The sequence below is a fragment of the Cibotium barometz genome, chromosome 5 (genome assembly GCF_041138505.1).
Source record: "Cibotium barometz isolate CiBa-2024 chromosome 5, ASM4113850v1, whole genome shotgun sequence".
In the NCBI taxonomy this organism is placed as follows: domain Eukaryota; kingdom Viridiplantae; phylum Streptophyta; class Polypodiopsida; order Cyatheales; family Cibotiaceae; genus Cibotium; species Cibotium barometz.
The window spans coordinates 24,492,821-24,513,284 of record NC_141050.1 but is presented as its reverse complement, the minus strand read 5'-3'; the positions used below and the strand labels follow the sequence as shown (position 1 = coordinate 24,513,284).

Genomic DNA, 20,464 nt, shown 5'->3' with positions numbered 1-20,464 from the left:
CATGATAACAATTTGTAAACAACCTGTCTCCACCTATATATTGAGCCATGAAGGTGAGTGCACACATACTCACTTAGCCCGTATTATCTAGTGTTTCTCTAGTTATGTCTATGGTGCTTGCAACTCCTCTCACGTACATATATATGTATGTGTATATACATATTTACACATATACATACATACACATACATACATATATATATATACACACACACACACACACACACATAAACATATATATGTATATACACATACATATATATGTATGTATATATACATATTTACACATACATACATACATATATACATACACACACACACACACACACACACACACACACACACACACACACACACACACATACATACACACACATATATGTGCATATATGCATATATGTGTGTGTGTATGTAAATATATGTGTGTGTGTGTGTGTACACACACACACACACACTTCTTTTTTGTGAAACCGTGTACACACACACACACACACACACACACATCCATCCATACATACATACACGTCTTTATATATATGCAAGTATATAAATGCAAGCTGAAAATGCAAATTTAGCAATACCTTCTTCACTGAATACTAGAATTGCTATGCTAATGCTACCATTGTGACCATAAATGAGCGAGCTTGGATTAGTTGGTAAAATGCCCATTCCATCTTGATCTTCTAAACCAACTTTTGGGGGGCTCTTTGTTTCTTTGATCTAAGGTTGGCCAAGGGAAGGAGGTAGATAACTTTTGCTTCAAGTTTTTTGGTCACCACACTTATGCCTTGGAACTTAAAACGACTGCCCACCCATTGAATCCCTTCCCTTGTGTTCTCTTTGAGTCTGTGATTAAGTTGTTTTTTCCTCTAGATTCATGGTCAAAAAACCTTCCAGTTATGTGGTTAGTGAAACCATGAGATTGTTGCAGTCTTGTTGGTTGTTAACATGCATACCTCCACGATCAGATCCGATATCCTCACCCTAAACCCTCTCTTCTTGTCCCTCTCCTACCTCCGCCTTTTTGTCTAAAGCAACAAAGTAATTAATAGGCCCTGAAGTTTGATTAAGCTGGTAGCTATTTTTGAAGCCTAACGTGAGATCTAAGTTCCTAATGCTTTTTGTGGAGGAGCCATGTGGCACAACCACAGCCCACCAACATTCAATTTATTACCTGAATAAGCCACCAAAATGCTTTTTTCGTAATAATTAATTAACCCCAGCATACAAAGTGAGTTTTAGTACAGGTTGAACTTTAGTTCAGTGTCAGTTTCACTCTTATGTTTGTTTTTGGTGGTAATTTGTGCCACTCTTTTAGACCTGCTAAATCAAAAGAGATATTTTTTTTAGTGTTTTTTATTTGTGCCCCTCTTCCAATACCTGCTATTTACGTGTGCCTCTTTCTCTACCCTCTCTGCCTTTCACTCTCTTCCTCATATGATCCCTTCTTTCTCTTTTTTGAGCACATGTTCTCTCTCTCTCTCTCTCTCTCCCTCGTTTGAGGGTGACCATCCTTGTAACTCTCTCGAGCACTTGAGCTAAGGGATATTGCAACATCTTCCCTCTCATCCTCTCTCATTTAAGTGTGAGCATCCGTGTTGCTCTCTCTCTCTCTCTCTCTCTCTCTCTCCTACATGTCTTCCTAGAGCAATAAACCTACGGGCATCGTTATCGGTCTTTCACTCTTGCCATTATGTTTCTTCCATGCATGGAGGATTCAAAGGCTTCACCAACCTTTCTTGCTTACATGTCTCCATGTTTGCTAGTCTCTATGAATAGTTAAGTAGATGAGAGGTAGGGTATGCTCTGTCCGTGTGTCTTTCAGAGGAGGAGGAAGAGGACGATGAGAACTTGGGGCGGAGGTGGCATTTCCTTCATCGTAGGCAACGGAGATGCAAGTAGAGAAGTTTCTTTCTTAGTTTTTTAGTATGTATGTGTCGGATCTACCTTAGTATGTTACATTAGGTGTAAACGGCATTAATTAAGATGCATAGGAAAAGTTCTGAATATGCATATCTGAATGTTGCCTAATGGCTTGGCCTAGGCTAGGCAAAGTGTGCAAAGGTCCCATCTTAAGTGGGTGGAAAGATGTGTAGCCTCAAGGAAGCATGAGCACGCCCACCATGAATCTCACCTCTCTCACATCAAAGCTTCGACCTCTGAGCCCTCTTGTCCACCATAGTCTGATGGCCTTCTCCCAACTACAGCAGCAACAACAACATCAACTGCTAGCTGTAAAATTTAACAGGCAATCCAATCATCATCATCACCATCAACAGGCCTTGGAGGGCAAGCAGCAGCAACAGAATTGTCTGAAGATCGCTTCCCCTTTTGCCGCCATAGGTAAAGCAAATGTCAGCTCAGGAGGCTCTGTTCCTGCATCGCCATCGCCATCGCCATCTTCCCTCGTTGTGGTTTCTTTCTACAAGTTCGCTCACCTTCCTGACTACGAAGCAAAGCGGCAGCCCCTCAAGGACCTCTGCGAGGAATTGGTAAGTCTTGCCCTAACCCTAACAATAGCTCTCAACAAGTTATAATGTATCTAAGCACCTATGTCTCAACAAGCCAAAATTGCTGACTCCGATGATCGATTTCCACAGAAGACAGGAACATCGATGTTTACAAATGTAAACCTTAATTCAGCATGCACGCACGTATGCACATATTTGCACGCTGTGCACGCTTTCACTTTTTTTTTTTGTTTGTTTGGTGAAACCATTTTATCTTATATTCGAGAACAAAGTAAGAGGTTCTCATTAAAGTACATCTAAAAATAGTGGAAAAACACTTCATACTTCTATTGATCAATCTGTTGCAGGCTCAAAATTGTCATGCAATGACTGATGTAATGATCGATGGACCTATACGTACTTGTCGATCCGAGGGTGTGCAAACACTTCATAGCCATATTGTCCATATAGCCCAATATCTTGCCTAGTCAAAGAAAAGAGCATATTTGTGCAATCTGAAAGGATATCTTCCAAACATCCAAAACATTTTCCCAAATGTTATCCCCGGGAATCTTGTTCGCATATCCAAAAATAGATGATTTAGAAAATCCCTTGTGTTAGTGCATGCCCATTTGCAAATGATAAATACTCTCCATCTTATGATTGCACTACAAACAATTTGGAGCCGCAATTTTTCGCTTTGCCAAATACTCTCCTACCGAGAGCGTTCCCGTGAGGCATCTCCATAGAAAAACCTTCTGTTTTAAAGGTGATTTGCTTTGCCATAAAATCCCAAATTACCTTTCCACTAGCCTAGGACTTGTTCATATGCCACACCCAACCTTTATCCATGGTTGTGGAAGCAGTAATCTATATGCCCTTATCGTTGTAGTCTACAAGAGGAAACTCTGTAATATAACTTGGTCGGCTATTCTTTAGCAGCCAATCATAGTGTCATTGCCCAACCGATATATACGACATTTCTCCATGTCTTGCTAGCTGAGCAACAATAAGTCTCCATACAGGGTGGTAATGGGCTCCCAATTGCCACCATCATTGTGCTTGTGGAAACAATAATGGTATGCCTTTAGTCAATATGACATCTCCCACTGTGCAAATTCCTATTTGTGCAAACAAATAAGCTTTTCTTGGCTTAGCCATTGCCAATGGCATATCAAATGCTCTACTTCAATGTGCATTTTCAGCTACCGTTGTGTTTCTAGGAGGCACTGGCCTATGTGCCCAATGCAAATGTATGAGCACAGACTTCTAGTCTTGCAAGAAGAGTAGGGGAAGCTTGGGATTTTTTCTTATACCTGACCTACCAAAATATCCACGTAGGATAGATCCTAATGCCCAAAAGAATCAACCTTGTAACGCGCACACAATGCAACTAACATTTGTACCCATGGCTGTCCTTATTCCACGGAAGTTATTATCATGGTACTTTTCCGACATTCAAGATATTCAGTCCACCATGCATTTTAGGGCTGCATACATGCTTCATTTTCAATACCCTTAAAGCCTTCCTATCAGTGTTTGTTTTCTAATTAAAGATTAGGCAACCATTACTCAAAAATCTCTTGTGATGTCTTCTTGATAGAGGGTCATAAGGCGTAGCCTTCTCAATGACGAGAGTGTCGTAGATATCAAAAAGAAACACCAAGTATAGATGTGAAAGTAGTAGTGTACATAATAATTGTCATGTACATGCCGGTGCCATGGCTAATCCTCGGCATGAACAGTGGAATCCTTGATTAAGTTAGCATTCCGAGCATCAGTAGCATTATCACTGGCACCGGCACCATGAGGGCATGGGACCTTGTCGGCAGCCAGTAGATTGCTATCGGCAACCAACAGGCGGCCAGTCATATGGGACAACAATAAATAATGCGCAGCATTTAATTGCAGTAAGCACAACATTCTTGGCATCAGCATCATATCATGGGACTTGTCGGGAGCCCGCAGATTGCTATCGGCAGCCAACAGGCGGCCAGTCCATAGTCACAGGTCATGGACAAAGGTATCCCAGTTGAAAGCTGTGACACTTGTGGTCTGGTCTGTATAGAGATTAGACCAATGCTGCCACCAAGTGACTGCCCCACCAACGAGATGGGGAGCTGCTACGTGGACTCTATCCTGAGGATCTGTGATCCTAGCTAATGGAAAATGAGCAGTAAATTGATGAATAAATTGATTTACTGCTAAATGATCACACTTACAATCATACTTACTGAAATTATGTTGACTTGTATCTTGAGTTTCGTGAGTTTAGCAATCCACTTTAATACTTCAAACTTTAAAGAGATGTGAGAGAGAGATGAGAACTGTACACCGTATGGGGTACCGAATTACTCACTGAAGGGCCCCCTATCCCGTTACCGAGATAGTATTTGCTTTATTATCTTTAAAGAGATTGACGGTGCGACTGACGATAAGCCAAACGCAAGACCTTTGAAGACCAAGTGTTGGGCTGAACTTTGCAGTGCTATAGAAGTACCAAAGATGTCCAATCTTGAGCCTATGCACTCTTCCCAATGGTATGAGGGAGGGATGCAAAGCTAGGGCTGAGAGAGGGGCTGTTTGGGACTATTCTAGACTGTATATAAATGCTGTAAATGAATGAGAATGTTGCGTTTTACCTTCACCAAGTGGCTGGAGCAAAACGATACGCTGAAAACTGTATGGATGCAGAAAACGCAAGATGGACCGAAGGCTGAATGCTGAACTGCTGCGTTTTACTGATGTAGATGGCTGAATGCTCATGTGTTTGAGGCGCCTAGGGCTGTAGGAGACAAACGCTGAAGAGAGATGGCTGAAACTGCAATCGCCTATGCTCCTAGGACTGAGGATGGTAAGCGCTTGATGGCTTTCTTGCTAAATATGATGAATGACTAAATGATTATGCCAAGCCTCTATTTATATGGACAAGATGTGCCAGTTGGCTGGCTACAGTGCTGGCTGACTGCACATGTCCAAATAAAATGTCTCAATGATGTATAAAATGCTAAAAATGCTGGGAAAATTACCAGAAAAATCCTAGATAAATCTTGGATGCTATCTGAGGTTCCTGCAATGGTCTAGATGTTATGCATGAATGATGTGCAATATGCAGGATGCTTTCTGATGCAAACCCTAAGGTTTCTACTGACTATATATGCATGAATGCGTCTCTTTAAGTGGGTTAAGGGACTCAGATTGACTGACTGACTGACTATGGTTGAGAATGACCTACGTAGCTCGTGCCTGACTTATCCTGGACTGAGGATATACAATGGGGTCATGGCGTACGACAAATATCATCCTGAATGGAACTAATACTGTACAAATGTTGTACTGCTGATGATGAGCCATCTTGTCACCATGCACTGAGTGCAGAGTGCATGTGACATTTGATGTGAGAGGGCATGCAAACCACACCAGTTATGTAAGAGGACATGCAGCCCGAGCAAGTGATGTAAGTGGGCATGCAGCCCGAGCAAGTGTTTTGAGGGGACTTGCAGCCCAAGCAACAGATATGAGGAGGCATGCAGCTCGAGGAGATGATGTACATCGACATGCAGCTCGTGGGGATGATGAGGGGTTTTCAGCCCATTTGAGAGATGCAGAAGATCTTCATGCATTGTTGGTGGTGTCTCCACCTTCTAGGTATGTTCTTGCTCCTAAAATTCCATCCAGAGTGGAAGGTGTTGCATGGGAAATTAGCCCTAGATTTGGGCACCGTCGCCATTGTAGACATGACGAGGAGAATGATGTATTAGAGCGTTGGGATGCTCGTCATAGCAAGAAGGCCAAAGAGTTCAAGTTAGGGGACAAGGACATCAAATTCGAGAGCTATAATGGGAAGTTGGATACTACCAAGGCACTTGCTTTCATAAGGCAATTTGAAATAGCCTTTTGCACTGAGGAATTTACCGAGAAATCTATGCTCAAGCATGTGGGTATGGATCTTAGAGAGATTGCAAGTGATTGGTGGATGGCAAAGCTTTTGGATAGGACAGTTGTCCGTACATGGAGTGCTTTCAAAGAGCAATTTTATGATCAGTTCCTTCCTCCTTACTTTGAGAAGGATGTACGAAAGGAATGGGATTGGCTAACACAGGATGAAGGCGAATCCGTTTCCTCTTATGTTTCAAAGTTTTGGTGGATTCTTCTCAAAGTCACACCTTTCATGACGATTAGTGAGGACGAGAAGAAAAGAAAGTTTGAGTCAGGGCTGCAACGAATCATTCAAAAGAGCCTTGCAGTATATCCCCACAACACCTTACAGGAGCTCATATACTCAGCAACTATTTCTGAGGAGTTGCGTGGCAAGGGAGCATCAAAAAGACAAGAATTCAGCTCATACAAGGAAAAATTTAGGGCTGGAAATGAGCAGAAAAAGGGTGGACAACCACCTAAGTTTATGCCTCATGAGTCCAAGGATGCAAAAGGGGGCTCAGAAAAGAAGCCGGGGGGTAAAAAGGATGATCCTAAGCTGTCCAGACAACATAGCTTTGATTGCATGAGAGAGGGGAAGTGCTTCACATGTGGGAGCAAAGATCACATGAAAGCTCAATGTCCCCAGAATCTCAAAAAGAATAATGTGCAAGATGCCAAACCGAGTGTGAATGTTATACCCGATGTTCAGGGTAACACTGCACATGAACCAAAGAGCAGAATCTTATGCAAAGCTTGGGGTAAGTTAAAGGACCAAACAACTTTATTCCTTTTTGATAATGCCTCAACAGATAACTCATATCCATACAGGTGGCTGCTGCTCTTGGGTTAAAGCCTGAGGAATTGGGCATGGACTTTCATGCAGATGCTGCCTTTGAGGGCAAGGAAGTTAAGGTCACTCCCATCATTGGGAAGCTTTGCATACAAATACAGGGATATTTGGATCATGAAGACTTTCTCGTGGCACCACTTATAGGATGTGATATGATACTTGGGGTGCCTTGGCATTACCGTTTGGATTCCAAGATTTTGCACAAAGAAAAGAAAGTTATGTTTACTCATAGGGGTAGGGAAGTTTGTATTGATGCGGGTACTAGTGGGAGTACCATACCAGTTGTAAGCCATATATCTATTTCAAAGGCAATAAAGAAATCAGCTTGTTCTTACTTGGTCTTTGTACGTGATAATGTTGAGCATGATGTTGCAACTCTCATAGATCAAGATAAGATTGATTTTTTAAGTGAATATGCTGATTGTTTTGCTGATTCACTACAAGGACAGTTATCCCCAGAGAGGCCAGAGGATCATTGTATTGACATAATCCTTGGGAGATCTCCTCCTAACCGACCTCTTTATAGGGTGAGTGCTGCCCAACAGGAGGAAATCATGACTCATGATTTGCTTGAGAAGGGGTTGATAAGGTCAAGTTCTTCGCCTTATTGTTCTCCAGTTTTACTTGTGCAGAAAAAGGATGGGACATACAGAATGTGTGTTGATTATAGGACCCTTAACAAGATTACTATCAAGTACAGGTTTTCGATTCCTCGAATCGATAATATTCTTGATAAACTTGAGGGAGCTGCTTGTTTCAGTCGCATTGATCTTAAGAGTGGTTACCTTCAGATTCGAGTGGTACCTCAAGATGTGCACAAAACGGCTTTTGGAACATCATTTGGATTATATGAGTATTTCGTTGTGCCATTTGGACTTACGAATGCTCCCGCCACTTTCAATAGAATGATGGATATAATTTTTAGACCTCACCGCAAGTTCATAGGAACTTTCTTTGATGGTATTATCATTTTTTCAAAGAGTGAGGTTGAACATAAAGAGCATCTTGCCATTGTTTTTGAAGAGCTAAGGAAACATAAGCTTTTCATCAGGAAACATAAGAAAACATAAGGAAACATAAGCTCTTCATCAATGGAAAGAAGAGTGAATTCTTTTTGTCAGAAATTCACTATTTAGGGTATATTGTTTCTCCAAGGATAGAGTACGCATGGATTCCGCAAAGATTCAAGCAATCAAGGATTGGCCAGAATTGCAGAATGTGCATCAAGTTAGAGGCTTTATTGGTTTATGCTCTTATTATCGTCGATTTATTTTACACTTTGCTTTCTTAGCTTCACCGTTACATGATCTAACGAAGAAGAAAGTAGCATTCCGTTGGTCGGAACCCGAAAAGACAGCTTTCCAGAAGTTGAAGGATGCCATCATATCAGGGCCAGTTCTTATTATTCTAGATTTGCATAGATCTTTTATGGTCGAGTGTGATGCTTGTGGAGATTGTTTGGGGACTGTTTTGAACCAAGAGGGACATGCAGTGGCTTTTGAAAGCCGCCGCCTGCAACATGCGGAATTGTATTTGCAGGTTTATGAGAAAGAGTTGGCCGTTATTCATGCCCTTCAAACATGGAAGCATTATCTTTTGGGGGCTGAATTTATGGTAAAAACAGACCACCAGAGTTTACGACACTTTCTTACACAGCCTAAACTCTCGGAAAAGCATCTAAGGTGGGCAAACTTCTTGTCCATGTTCCATTTTCAGACTTTGCATATCCCAGGCAAGAAGAATTTGGTAGTGGATGCTTTGTCATGCAGGCCACAAGTACATGCCGTAACTGCCGCGCCTACCATCAGGACTTATCAGGGATGCGAGACGTGTATGTTGGAGAGACAGATTTTCAGCTTATTTGGGCTGATTTGAATCATGGTACTGCTATCCCATCTTATTCGATTAGAGATGGGTTTTTGATGATGCAGAATTGTATTTGTGTAGTGCATGAATTATGACAAAAGGTTATGGAAGAGTGTCATGCTCCACCATATGCTGATCATCGTGGTATTCTGGCTACTACATAGGCTTTGGAAAGATATTTCTTTTGGCCAGCTCTACGCAGGGATATTGAAGCTTTATGTGCGAGAGTGCATAGTGTGTGAGAAAGTCAAGTTTGACAGACACAAGACACCTGGTTTGCTTCAGCCCTTACCCATTCCACAAGAACCATGGGAAAGCATTGCTATGGATTTCATTATGGATTTGCCGAAATCGGCGCATGGAAATGATGCTATATGGACTATTATAGATCGTTTTAGCAAACATGCACACTTTATTCCTATGAGGAAAACAATCAAGCCAGAGCACATGGCAAAGTTGTTCTTAGCTCAGATTTTCAAACATCATGGCATGCCCAAGTCTATTGTGGGGGATAGAGATCCTCAGACTACTAGTTTATTTTGGCGAGCATTGTTTGATAATATGGGCACAAAGTTGAGTTTTTCATCAGCCTATCGATCTTAGACGGATGGTTAGAGTGAAATTGCAAATTTAGCTGTTTTTGACTTGCTCAAGTGTTATGTATCTGAGCAGAAGTCAGATTGGGAAAAGTATTTGCCATTAGTTGAGTTTGCATACAATAACACAGTGCATTCTTCAACTAATAAGGCTCCATTTGAGATAGTCTATGGCAAGGTGGTGCTTCCACCTATCTTATGAACAAAAGATGAAATCTTTGCAGCAGATGAGTATGTCCGTGATTTGGATATTGCGTTTGCACAGGTTCGGACAGCCATAGAAAGATCTCAAGCTAAGCAGAAAAAGAGCTGAAAAACACAAGCGAGAGGTGGTTTTCAAGGAAGGTGATTGGGTATTACTGAAGTTTGAGAAAGCACTTCTTCGGAAGCGACCAGGTAAGGAAGTCCGGTTTCCTAAGCTTTCAAATAGGTATTATGGGCCATTCCAAATTTTGCAGAAAATAAATGAAGTGGCATATAGATTGGTATTACCCGATCACTAGAAAATACACAATGCCTTTCATGTCAGTTTGCTGAGGCCTTATGTGGGACCACCTCCTATGGAACCAGTTTTGGAAGATCCACTTGAAGTGGATGAACTTGAGGAGGTATTGCAACATGAGCAGATAGATTTTAATAAAGAGCGCAAGCATGCAGGTGGTAAGCTAGTGTGGAGGTATCTTGTGAAGTTTAAAAACTATTTTGCTATGGATGCAAAATGGATGGACGGGATTATTTTGCGGATTATCCGGAACTTCTCCCCGGCTTCTAAGCAGTTGACCGCAACTGAAAAGCTTCTATTTTTCTACTATTCATGTGTGGCATGTGTAGCCTGACATGACATACATGTATGGCTGGTGTAGCCTGACATGGTGTGTCTGTGTGGCATATGGAGCCTGACATCACAGTACATGTATGGTTGGTGTAGCCTGACATGATAGTACATGTGTGGCTTGTGGGGCCTGACATGGTGTACATGTATGGTCCATGGAGCCAGACATTATGAAATTCTCTGGGACTAGCTATCTTGGAGATCTGTTTTATTTATGTTCTGGGAAGGTTTCGGAAGGATCATGAGCCGTGGACGTTTTATCGGATACAACTGAGCAGGGAAGGTTTCGGAAGGATCATGAGCCGTGGACGTTTTATCGGATACAACTGAGCAGATGGGTGTTTTTTCCAATCTAGCTGCACTCGTGTGTGTATGACTTTGATTTTATCTTTGGATGACTTGTCTTGTTTGCCTGGACAATGCTTGAGATTTCTGCCTGTGTTGTCCATGGGGCCGGGGATGCCTGGGCACCCTGTGGACGTGTATGTGCACACCTGTTTGGGACTGACAGGTGGTCTACATGTGTTTTGCAGGTGGTAAGTATTCCCAAAAACTCAATTTACAGCTTTATGAGTTCACATGCTAATAATTATTGATGCAGGTTCATACTCACTTATAAGTGGCCGGACAACTTATAAGTGAGTACACATTGAGCAGGACTTATTTAATACACGTGGCGGCCAAAAGCTGGGCACTGGACATTATTTGGGCCTCCTTCAAGTGGGCGCCCCCTTTTGGACCTAAAAAACACACGTGGGAGCTAAAACTGGCGGAGGAGCTCTAATCTTGAGTAATACTCCAGTTTTATGTGAGGAGCATGCTTTTCTGGGTGCATGGGAGCTAGTCGACTACTTTTACAGGCTGTTTGCAGCCTTATATCGCGACAAAAACCTAATAGGTGCATGGGAGGTGCTGGCCGACCCCTTCTGCATGTTCTCCACTGCTGGCCGGCTGATTTACAGCTTGAACAGAGGCTGGACAGAGGATAAAAACAGAGAGGAAGAGCTGGTTGTGGGCATCTGGACAGTTTTCCTTCTAACCAGGGGCCTGCAGGCTTGTGTACAACTGTTGGTCGAGTTCTTCCGAGGCTACTGAGGGCTGGTTGACTGCTGAAAATAGCCTTTGAGGGCTGGTCGACTTGCCCTATGAGCCATACAGGAAGAAGAAGATGATGTTGAGTTGTCTCGGGCTGATGTGGGAGTGCTATGGGCTGTCCATAGTTGTCCTGCATCATGTGCTTGATACCGGGAATGCTCACTTGTGCTGAGAATTGTCAGCAAATTCAGTTTATGTTATATTTTCTTGTTTTCATATTGTATTGGAAGAAACAGGTACAACTAGTGGTGAACCCTGGGCACCCGCAAAGTTGTATTGGAAGCAGACTCCTTTTTGGTAATCTAACCATAAAGGGGGGGGGGGGGGGGGTCAGCCCATCTTCTGGCCCCTAGTGTGGTGTTCTGTGTAGATTTGTCATCTTGTTTTATCTGGCATGCTTATGTGTATTTTTAGATTTCATGATTGATTAGATTTTCCGTGTTCAGTTGCCCTTCCGTTTACAAAGACCATATGTGGAGACAGGGGATGGTGACAGTCATCCAGCGTCGGAAGTTGGAGTCCCATCATCAAGTTTAGCACAAGGGATGTCATGGGCATGCACGTGGGCATGGCTAATCCTAGGCTAATCCCTGATTTGCAGGAGATAAAACATTATGTTTTGGAGCAGTAGTAGCTGTCACCTGCATGGAAGGCATGGTGATTGGACGAGGATCCTGTCGGCCAGCAGATTGAGTATCTATCAGATGGTGTTGCGAATTGATTAAGGCATGTTAATGGAACTGTTTGATAGCATGTGCAGCGGAAGAAGGGAAAGTGGAAACACAAGAGAGAGAGTGAGAGAGAAAGATGGAGAGGAAACACAGGTGAGAACCTGCTCTCAATATTATCACCAAAAGGAATATACGTCCTGAGCAAGAGGGGAGAACCTCGTATGTGAGGGACTGCAGCAAATGGATGCTGAGTGAACTCAAGAATCCAGAGACGCCGTCCTTGATCAAAGATGAAAGACTGCAGAAACAGGTACCAAGAAAGCTCCACAAGCAATCTCCTCAGCAACTCAGCTACAAAAGCAACAGAACAAGCTGCCAGGTACACTGCTCCTCTGCAAGAAAACAACCATATAGGCTGCGACGTGCTGCTCCAAATAATGGTTCCAAACCCAAGTGTAAGAATACTCCCCGAAGTCAAATGTTGTGTATCCAGCCTGGAGAAGGTATGAAAAACCTCATAACCAACCAAGATTAGATCCTGTATATAATCAATCCTGGGAGAAGCAAACTGCTCCTCACTGGGAACCTCAAAAGAAATAGAGTCAATCTGCTCAAACTCTGTACCAAGAGTAGCCAAATGTTGTATACAAGCATCCTCTGAAAAGGTCGGCATCGCAAGATGTAAAGACTCTGTAGAAAAGATGGGGTTCATCTGCTCAAACTCCATAACATGAGTTGCCCAATGCTGTACATAAGTACACGCAACTGAGATGGGCATCGCAGGACAAAAGGACTCCACATCCCCCTCTGAAAAAAGATATCGTCGGACTGATATAAGCCCAACCTATTTTGATCCAAATCCAAAAAACTCTGGAAGAACCACTGTGTCCCAGGCACGGTTGATCCAAAGCATCCCACTCATCCTCCAAAACAACAAGCCTGCAGAACTAGCAGGGGGAGGGGCATCCTCAGAAGCATCACAAAGAGAGGCAGAGGTAGACTCCTCACAATGAGGAAGGGAAGCAGGAATATAAATTGCAGTGGTAACAAAGTCGTCAAAAGCATCACAGATAGTAGAAGACTGTTCCAGAAGTAGAACTAGATCCCAAGAATCAGCAACAAATAAATGATCCATGTGAAAGGATCACACCGCAAGGGCAAAACACCCTCCTTGTTCTACAAATACTGCAAAGAACACAAGCTCGGACAAAATAAACTCTGCTCAGGATCTCTGAAAAGATCATTGCTCTCCTCCAAAATCTGTAAACTCCTGTCACAGAAGAAAGTCTCCACAGATACAAAACAGCTCCCGAAACTGATGCTCAAGTGAAGTAGCTGGAGATAGGCTCTCTTTGAGTGTAGAAAACTCCTGTGGAAAGCAAAACGCAGCCAAAACACTGCTATCCAGCAAAAAATAGCACTCCACTGTCAATAGAAGGCAAGGAACATGTAGAAACCGGGAAACCGTGTAGGCCAGGAACAAAACACAGGTATAGATGCTCCAAAATCAGCAAAACGCTGACTGAAATCTGAAACTCAGAATCCTCCCCAAGTACCAAACTGCCTCCAAAGCCACTATCCAAACAAGAAACCCCCTTTGCAAGTGATCTGTGTCCACTGAAGAAGAAAACGCAGCCAAGCAAGGGCTACAAACTTGAAAATTTAGGTCAACCAGTGTCCACACCTCCTATGAGGAAAAACGCTGAAGAGAAGGTACCTTCGGGTCCAACAGATGAAGCCCAGGTGAAGGTAGAGCTACAAGCAAGATCGGTTCAGAAAAATGCAGCAACCAAGGCTGCAAATCTGAAAACGCAGAGGTAAAAGGGGCTGCAGAACAGGCTGAATATGGAAACGTTGAAGCCTCAGATCAAGAACTGCTGCAGAGAACGAGTACAATCGGGGGGGGGGGGGGGGGGGGGGGGGGGGGGGGGGGATGAGGATGGCACAAGATAATCAGAAGGGACAGGTGCTGGCCTAGGGCCTAGTTGAAGGCCCTTTGAAGAGGCCAAAAGGGGAGCCCAGAGAGCTCCAAGAACAGGGCATGGGAAAGCAAGCCCAAACAGGCCAGAAATGCAGCCTGTTGGGACAGCAATGTTGCTGCCCAGACCTGGAAAAATAGTCGCCTGAGAACCCTGGAAGGTGTTGCTAGAAGGGCAGGTATGCTGTCCTGAAAAAAAATGCCCCCGTCAGGCCGCCTAGAGGCTGCCAACTGATGCCCTGATGAAGAGGGACTGCAGCCCACTGCATTGGGGATGAATCAGCCCTTGAAGAACTGAAACGCAAGCTTCAACGCATGAAAAAACGCAGATCTGTCCATAGGCAGAGAAACACAGAAATCAAGAGGTAGAGGAGGGAACATCCAACGCTGACGATCACTGGCGCTTTGATACCATGATAGAATGTGCAGCGGAAGAAGGGAAAGTGGAAACATAAGAGAGAGTGAGAGAGAAAGATGGAGAGGAAACACAGGTGAGAACCTGCTCTCAATATCATCACCAAAAGGAATACATGTCCCGAGCAAGAGGGGAGAACCTCGTATGTGAGGGACTGCAGCAAACAATGCTACGCAAGCAGTGAGATATGAGGGAGGCATGCCGGCTATATATATGCCTACATGAAGGCAGCCGTTTGGTGAAAGTGCCTACACGACTGGGAAAATACCCAGGACCATAAAATGGGGAATAAATATGGGTAAAATATATGTGAGCACTGAGGGGTGACCAGCCCCTCTGACTAACATGGTCAGCCCCAGAGGCTAAAATAGGACACCAAATAAGAAGCCAGCAGGAAGGGGATGATGTCTAACACTGTTGACGGCCAGTTCACTATTCCTTCTAAGGCTTTTAAAAGGCATCGCTTTGCTCATGGTAGATCATCTGACTCTCTAGAGGGGTTGGGTCACAGTAGATAGGTAGGATAGGGTTTTCCACCTTGCTGCCAGAAATCATGTACCTTTTTGTACTATATGAATATACTGAAAATACAGCCACCTCTCTCTCTATTCTTTGTCTATGTTGCTTGTTCTTGCATCAAGTGTTCCTATGCAATGCTTAGGGCTGAAAGAAGACTACCCAAAGCTTCCACTCGTGGATTTGGATCTTTGCTAGTCTGTGTAAATGCTCATTCATTTAGTAATATTTAGGAGTCTCTCTCTGCTTCTCTCTCCGTCTGTGTGTCATCATTCTCATGTGATTAGCGTTAATCTTCATCAATTACACATCCACATAGCTAGCATGTTGTAGATGGAGATAGGTCAGCCAGGTCTGGACAGGCCGGAGAGGTCAGGTTGGCAATAGGTTAGGCATGCTGGCAGTAGGTTGGGTAGCTAGCCAAAGTAGGTGACTGGCATATAAGGGAACTGGTTGCCTTCTAAATTGGCCCCTCTCTTCCCCTCTTCATTCATCAAGAAATCTGCCTCCTGAACAATCAAGCAGTTTAACGGGAGCTTACAAGCATGCATTCAAAGGTAGGTGGCAGCACAGTGAGCCTGCATTTGGGGAAGCATCTGCGTTTCACCAACCTGGGCATTTTTTTTTGCATTTGGTCACCTTTTCTTAGGCTTACTATCTTAGCTATGAACAATCTTTTTCAATGTGGAGCGTTTGCTGACTGAGTAAATCAGAGAATATCAGTAGGTTACTAGATGTGCTTGTGTTTTGTGTGTTTTGACTCTTCCACTGTCATTTTCCCTCTGTTAAATGCTTGCATGTAGCCAGTAGTCGACACAGAGTAGCCAAGGGTTTAAAAAATATATTAGTGGCTTGCAATTTTGAGCACTAGGCAACACTAGAACTGAAGTGAACTTGCTGGTCTGACTGGTGCTGATGTGGCGGTGATGCCTCTGGAATATGTGAGGTGCTCATGATCAATTGATAGTGGTGTGATGTTAGCCTTTTTTGATGCAGGTCAATATTTTCTTTTGGAGCAGAGGCTAAGTTTTCCAAAAGAACATATATATAGGAATCCTTGCTATTTTTAGAACATTTTCTGGTATTACCTTGAATTATTTGCGAGAGTGTAATTTTAATGAACAGCGTGTCTCAGGAGGTATTATTCTTGCTCTTGAAGGCATCAATGGAAGCATATGTGGCACACGAGGTGCGGTCGAAAAAGTTCTGGACAGCATACAATCTGATGAGCGGCTCACCAATCTTAGACGGACTGAATCATCTGCTACTGACGAGGAGGAGCAGCTTCATGATGGCCACACAGAAAAGTCTCCTTTAGGAGCTGGTGATGATGCTCCGTTTCGTTGGGGCCATGTTCGAGTAAAGCTTAAAAATGAGGTATATGGCCCTAGTTCAGATCTTTGAGGGTCTCATATTTGCTTAGCCCAGGTCTCCACTGCTAGATTGGGCTTGATAGAAGAGCTAGGTGTGAATTTTTTGACCCTGTGCTTCTGTTGATGATTGTCTTATCAATGCTCCCAGATTGTTACATTGGGATTGCCTGAAGTATCCCCAGCAGAGCAGGTGGGGAAGTATGTTAAGCCGAAAGACTGGAATTCCTTGATCCAACAAGAAGGCACGGTGAGCTTTTCCAACCATCTTTACCCGGGGATTCTACTTGATATGTTTAATGTATATGTATGTATGTATACAATGCATGCATGCATGCGGGTGTATATAAACATATATATTCAATGTGACGAATGTCGTACATACATACATATTTACTGCATGTGTATTATGCATATATGTATGTGCGTGTATATACACATTTTACATATATATTCACTTGTAGATACTTTTAATGTATACGTATAGTGTCAATGTAGCTATGTATGTATGCTCATATGTAATGTATGCATTTATATACACACATTTACATATATATTGAATGCGCCGCCATCTAGGCTCCAGCTGTTTCCATGTTTGCTGCAACTCTACGTGACTTGGCCAAGGCTTCGATTGTATGTGCAGATGGTTGTGGATGTGAGGAACTCTTATGAGATCCGGATAGGGAAGTTTAAAGGAGCAGTGGATCCAGAAACTGATTCCTTCCGGGAGTTTCCTTCTTGGGTAGAGGATCATATTTTGAAGCAGATAGATTGTTCTCAACCCACCGCTGTAAACTCAACAATGCCCACAGAACTGCCACAGAAAGTGGCTATGTATTGTACTGGTGGAATAAGATGTGAGAAAGCCACTAGCCTTTTGATGAGCAAAGGTTTCACTGAGGTATGTAGATTTTTTTTTTCTATTATTCTTTTAGTGACTGGTGGGGAGTCACGAGTTGGCTTATTGAAGGTTTAAGGACTTTTGACTTTCTTTGAGTAATGAGAGTTACTTAGGATGGGCTCACAGCTGTTTAATTGCCAAGGGGGACGTTGCACCAGTTGGACAGCTCTCTGTTGATTGTTTCGCACATAAGTTTTAAAAATATTGTAGTTTTCCCTACACAGCCAATTACGCCAGCCCATCTTGTAACATTGGAGACTTTCTGGCCAGTGGCAGGGTTCAAGTCTTGTCAGCTCATTAACTTTACCAATTTTCCTCTCCACATCCAGCCACGCGGGGGGGGGGGGGGGGGGGGGGGGGGGGGTGGTTGTTTTGTTGGTGGTGCAGGGGTTGTAAATATTTTTTTGCTTCTTTGCGTCTGTGAGTTGACTATCAGTGGATAGTTTTCGCTGCTTTGCGTCTGTGAGTTGACTATCAGTGGATCACCTTGCCCTGCAACTACCCTGCTTGTGAATAATGCTGGACAATCAGACACCTCATTTGCCTAAAATGTTTTTCCACGTTGCTGGGTTCTCGAGTTGTCTGGCCTTTTGTGAACCCAGCCTTAGATGCACCTTGCATAATTGATGATGTATTTGGCTGTTTGTGTGTCTGCTTCTACACAAGACCATGTGTAAAATAATGTGCAGACCATATCCCATCACAGTCATCAGCTTCATCACCTAGATGCATGTGGCATGTAGACTAGGGTTATGGTTTCAGCCCGATTGTTAGTCAAGGTATAGAAGGTGCTTAGAGAGAGTAAGTGGGATGCACTGGATAGATTGAGAAGCATCAACCTATGAGAGTGTGGGACAGGGAACCAAAGGACCAGCCAAGCATGGAATCTCAGCCTGCTCTAAAGAAGCAAGGACTAGTGACCTGTTTCGGTCATAAATAGGCCTGCAAACCAGCACCAAAGAAGGTGCCCAGCACTCAACCATGATGGGAAGGTTGCACACATGCAAAAGACCATAGAATACATTGGCAATTGAGAACTTGCTATATCTACTTTTGAGGTGCGTGTAGATGTCTTGCATATCTTTCAGTTATGTATGGTCACTCCTGGTTTGGTTTAAAATGCTCCTCACAAATGTACTGTTAGCTGTTAGTCTTGTCTAGCCTTTTTATGGGATGCAAATCCCTAGTCTTGAGCCACTTTGCCATTTGCTTATGCTTTTTTCGTTTATCAGGTCTATCATCTGGAGGGTGGTATACTCAAGTACTTGGAAGAAGTCCCTGCTAGTGAGAGCATGTGGGAAGGAGAGTGCTTTGTTTTTGACAAAAGAGTGTCTGTGGAGCATGGGCTGAAGCCCGGAACTTACAAGCTGTGCTATGCGTGCAAAAAGCCTGTAAGCGATGAGGATATGCTATCACCGGACTGGGAAGATGGAGTATCATGCCCTCACTGTATCCACATTAAGTCAGAGAAAGAGAAAGAGAGGGCCAGAGCTCGTCAAAAGCAGTTTGAAATGTGGGGATTGGTGGGTGGACCCAACAAGGGTACGTGCCCGTCAACACCCTCTCAGCAAGGAAAGTCTTGGCTGGGAAATAGTGTATTTTCGAAGTCGGTCTAAGAATGTGTTTATGGTCTGTCTTCTGAGTTTTTTGTTTGGAAATTTGTGGTTTTCCTACAAACATTTTGAGCTTTCTTTTAGAAAGTGGTAGGCGATTTGAACCTAAAACATTTGCTTTGAGAGGGAGCAGTACCACACGCTAACATTGCAAGGTGGTGTGATGTACTCAAAAACCGTCTTTTGCTGGTGCGCATGGCTGGCAAGATGATTATGCGGTCACTTTTACCACCTCTTTCACTGCCGCGGTGACCCAAACACTGATCTATCAAGTGTAACGTGTTGCTATTTGATGCCGAGTCAATGTATTGAGATCTCGCCTTTTAGGTCTGGAATTCCAAGGATGCTTGTTTTGTACCTTGAACATGAGAATTTGAATGCATTCAACAACACATAAATGGTGTGTGAGTGTCCAACTGTCATTGGTTAAAGTCTTCGTATAGAAAAGGGAAAAAGTACTATGGTCCATATCGTGCAAGTAAGGTGTGTTCTGCAAAGAAAAATTATGCAAATACCATAGAAGCTTCAACAATGAAGGAAAATCTTATCTTTGGAATACCTTAAAAAGATTAATTAGATCAACAATTGAGAAGGTTGTATATATGAATCAGTCCTCTTGAGAAAGAAGATCTCACGAAAGAAAGAGCAAAACCTTCTCTCTTACTGCTTTGACACTAGTAGAAGAAAGTTGTCACTCCCTTCATCATTCTTCACACGGATGCATGAGTAAACAGAGTCTGCTTTTATGGTAGTTGTTTCTCTATTGTATGCAATGTCACTAAACGGGTTTTGATAAGCAGGCCGTAGGAACTTGTTTGAGTCTTGGCAGAGATTGCATTTGTCAAACACAAGACCCCAGGTTTAGTAAGGAAATCCACTAGCATATGATTTTTGTAAGGAGTGATTGAATTCTAATCTGGAGGATGAGTGGTTATATTAGGGTTGAAGATATTTTTCATTCATTGGAAGCATTTATGGTATAAAGTGTAGTCCTCTCCTACATGGTTTATTTTTTGTTTATTTTTTGTTTATTTTTTGCTTTTTTTTTTTGCTTTTTTTGTTTTATTTTTTTTGGGGGGCTTGGAAAGGAATGCCAAGAGGCACATGACATTCACAGTTAGTTATGTTTAGCCATTCAACTAGAATATTGTATAACTTAATGGAAGGCGTCTTGTGATTTCATGTCACCTTGTTTATGAAGCCTTTTAAAGGTGTATCAGATTCCCATGTATTCCTCCAACTGCTTACCCATACATGACTCTGTTTAGGTTGGTTTTGAAGATGGCATGTGAAGATCTTGAAGAGGGGAAATTCCAATTGGTAGCAACCTTGTCTCAACTGCGGTGGGAATACACGTTTGCACAATTGTGTTGGACACACAATTGATAAA

The 20,464-nt window shown here is 43.0% G+C and overlaps 1 protein-coding gene across 1 annotated transcript; it reads left to right on the top strand.

The window, feature by feature from the left end:
* Positions 1 to 2,040: 2,040 nt before the first annotated feature.
* LOC147638255 (rhodanese-like domain-containing protein 7) lies at positions 2,041 to 19,438 on the top strand. Its single transcript, XM_086798170.1, has 5 exons — positions 2,041 to 2,492; positions 16,316 to 16,567; positions 16,712 to 16,810; positions 17,204 to 17,461; positions 18,694 to 19,438. Exons 1-5 carry the CDS (start codon positions 2,109 to 2,111, stop codon positions 19,075 to 19,077), a joined length of 1,377 nt encoding a protein of 458 aa, XP_086654296.1. The 5' UTR covers positions 2,041 to 2,108; the 3' UTR covers positions 19,078 to 19,438.
* Positions 19,439 to 20,464: the final 1,026 nt, after the last annotated feature.

Bases quoted from the DNA above. Each gene is read 5' to 3' on its own strand.
- LOC147638255 (XM_086798170.1), top strand. From the start codon at position 2,109: ATGAGCACGCCCACCATGAATCTCACCTCTCTCACATCAAAGCTTCGA. The intron at 16,811-17,203 runs GTGAGCTTTTCC...TTGTATGTGCAG, and splicing joins TGATCCAACAAGAAGGCACG to ATGGTTGTGGATGTGAGGAA. The intron at 17,462-18,693 runs GTATGTAGATTT...TTCGTTTATCAG, and splicing joins TGAGCAAAGGTTTCACTGAG to GTCTATCATCTGGAGGGTGG.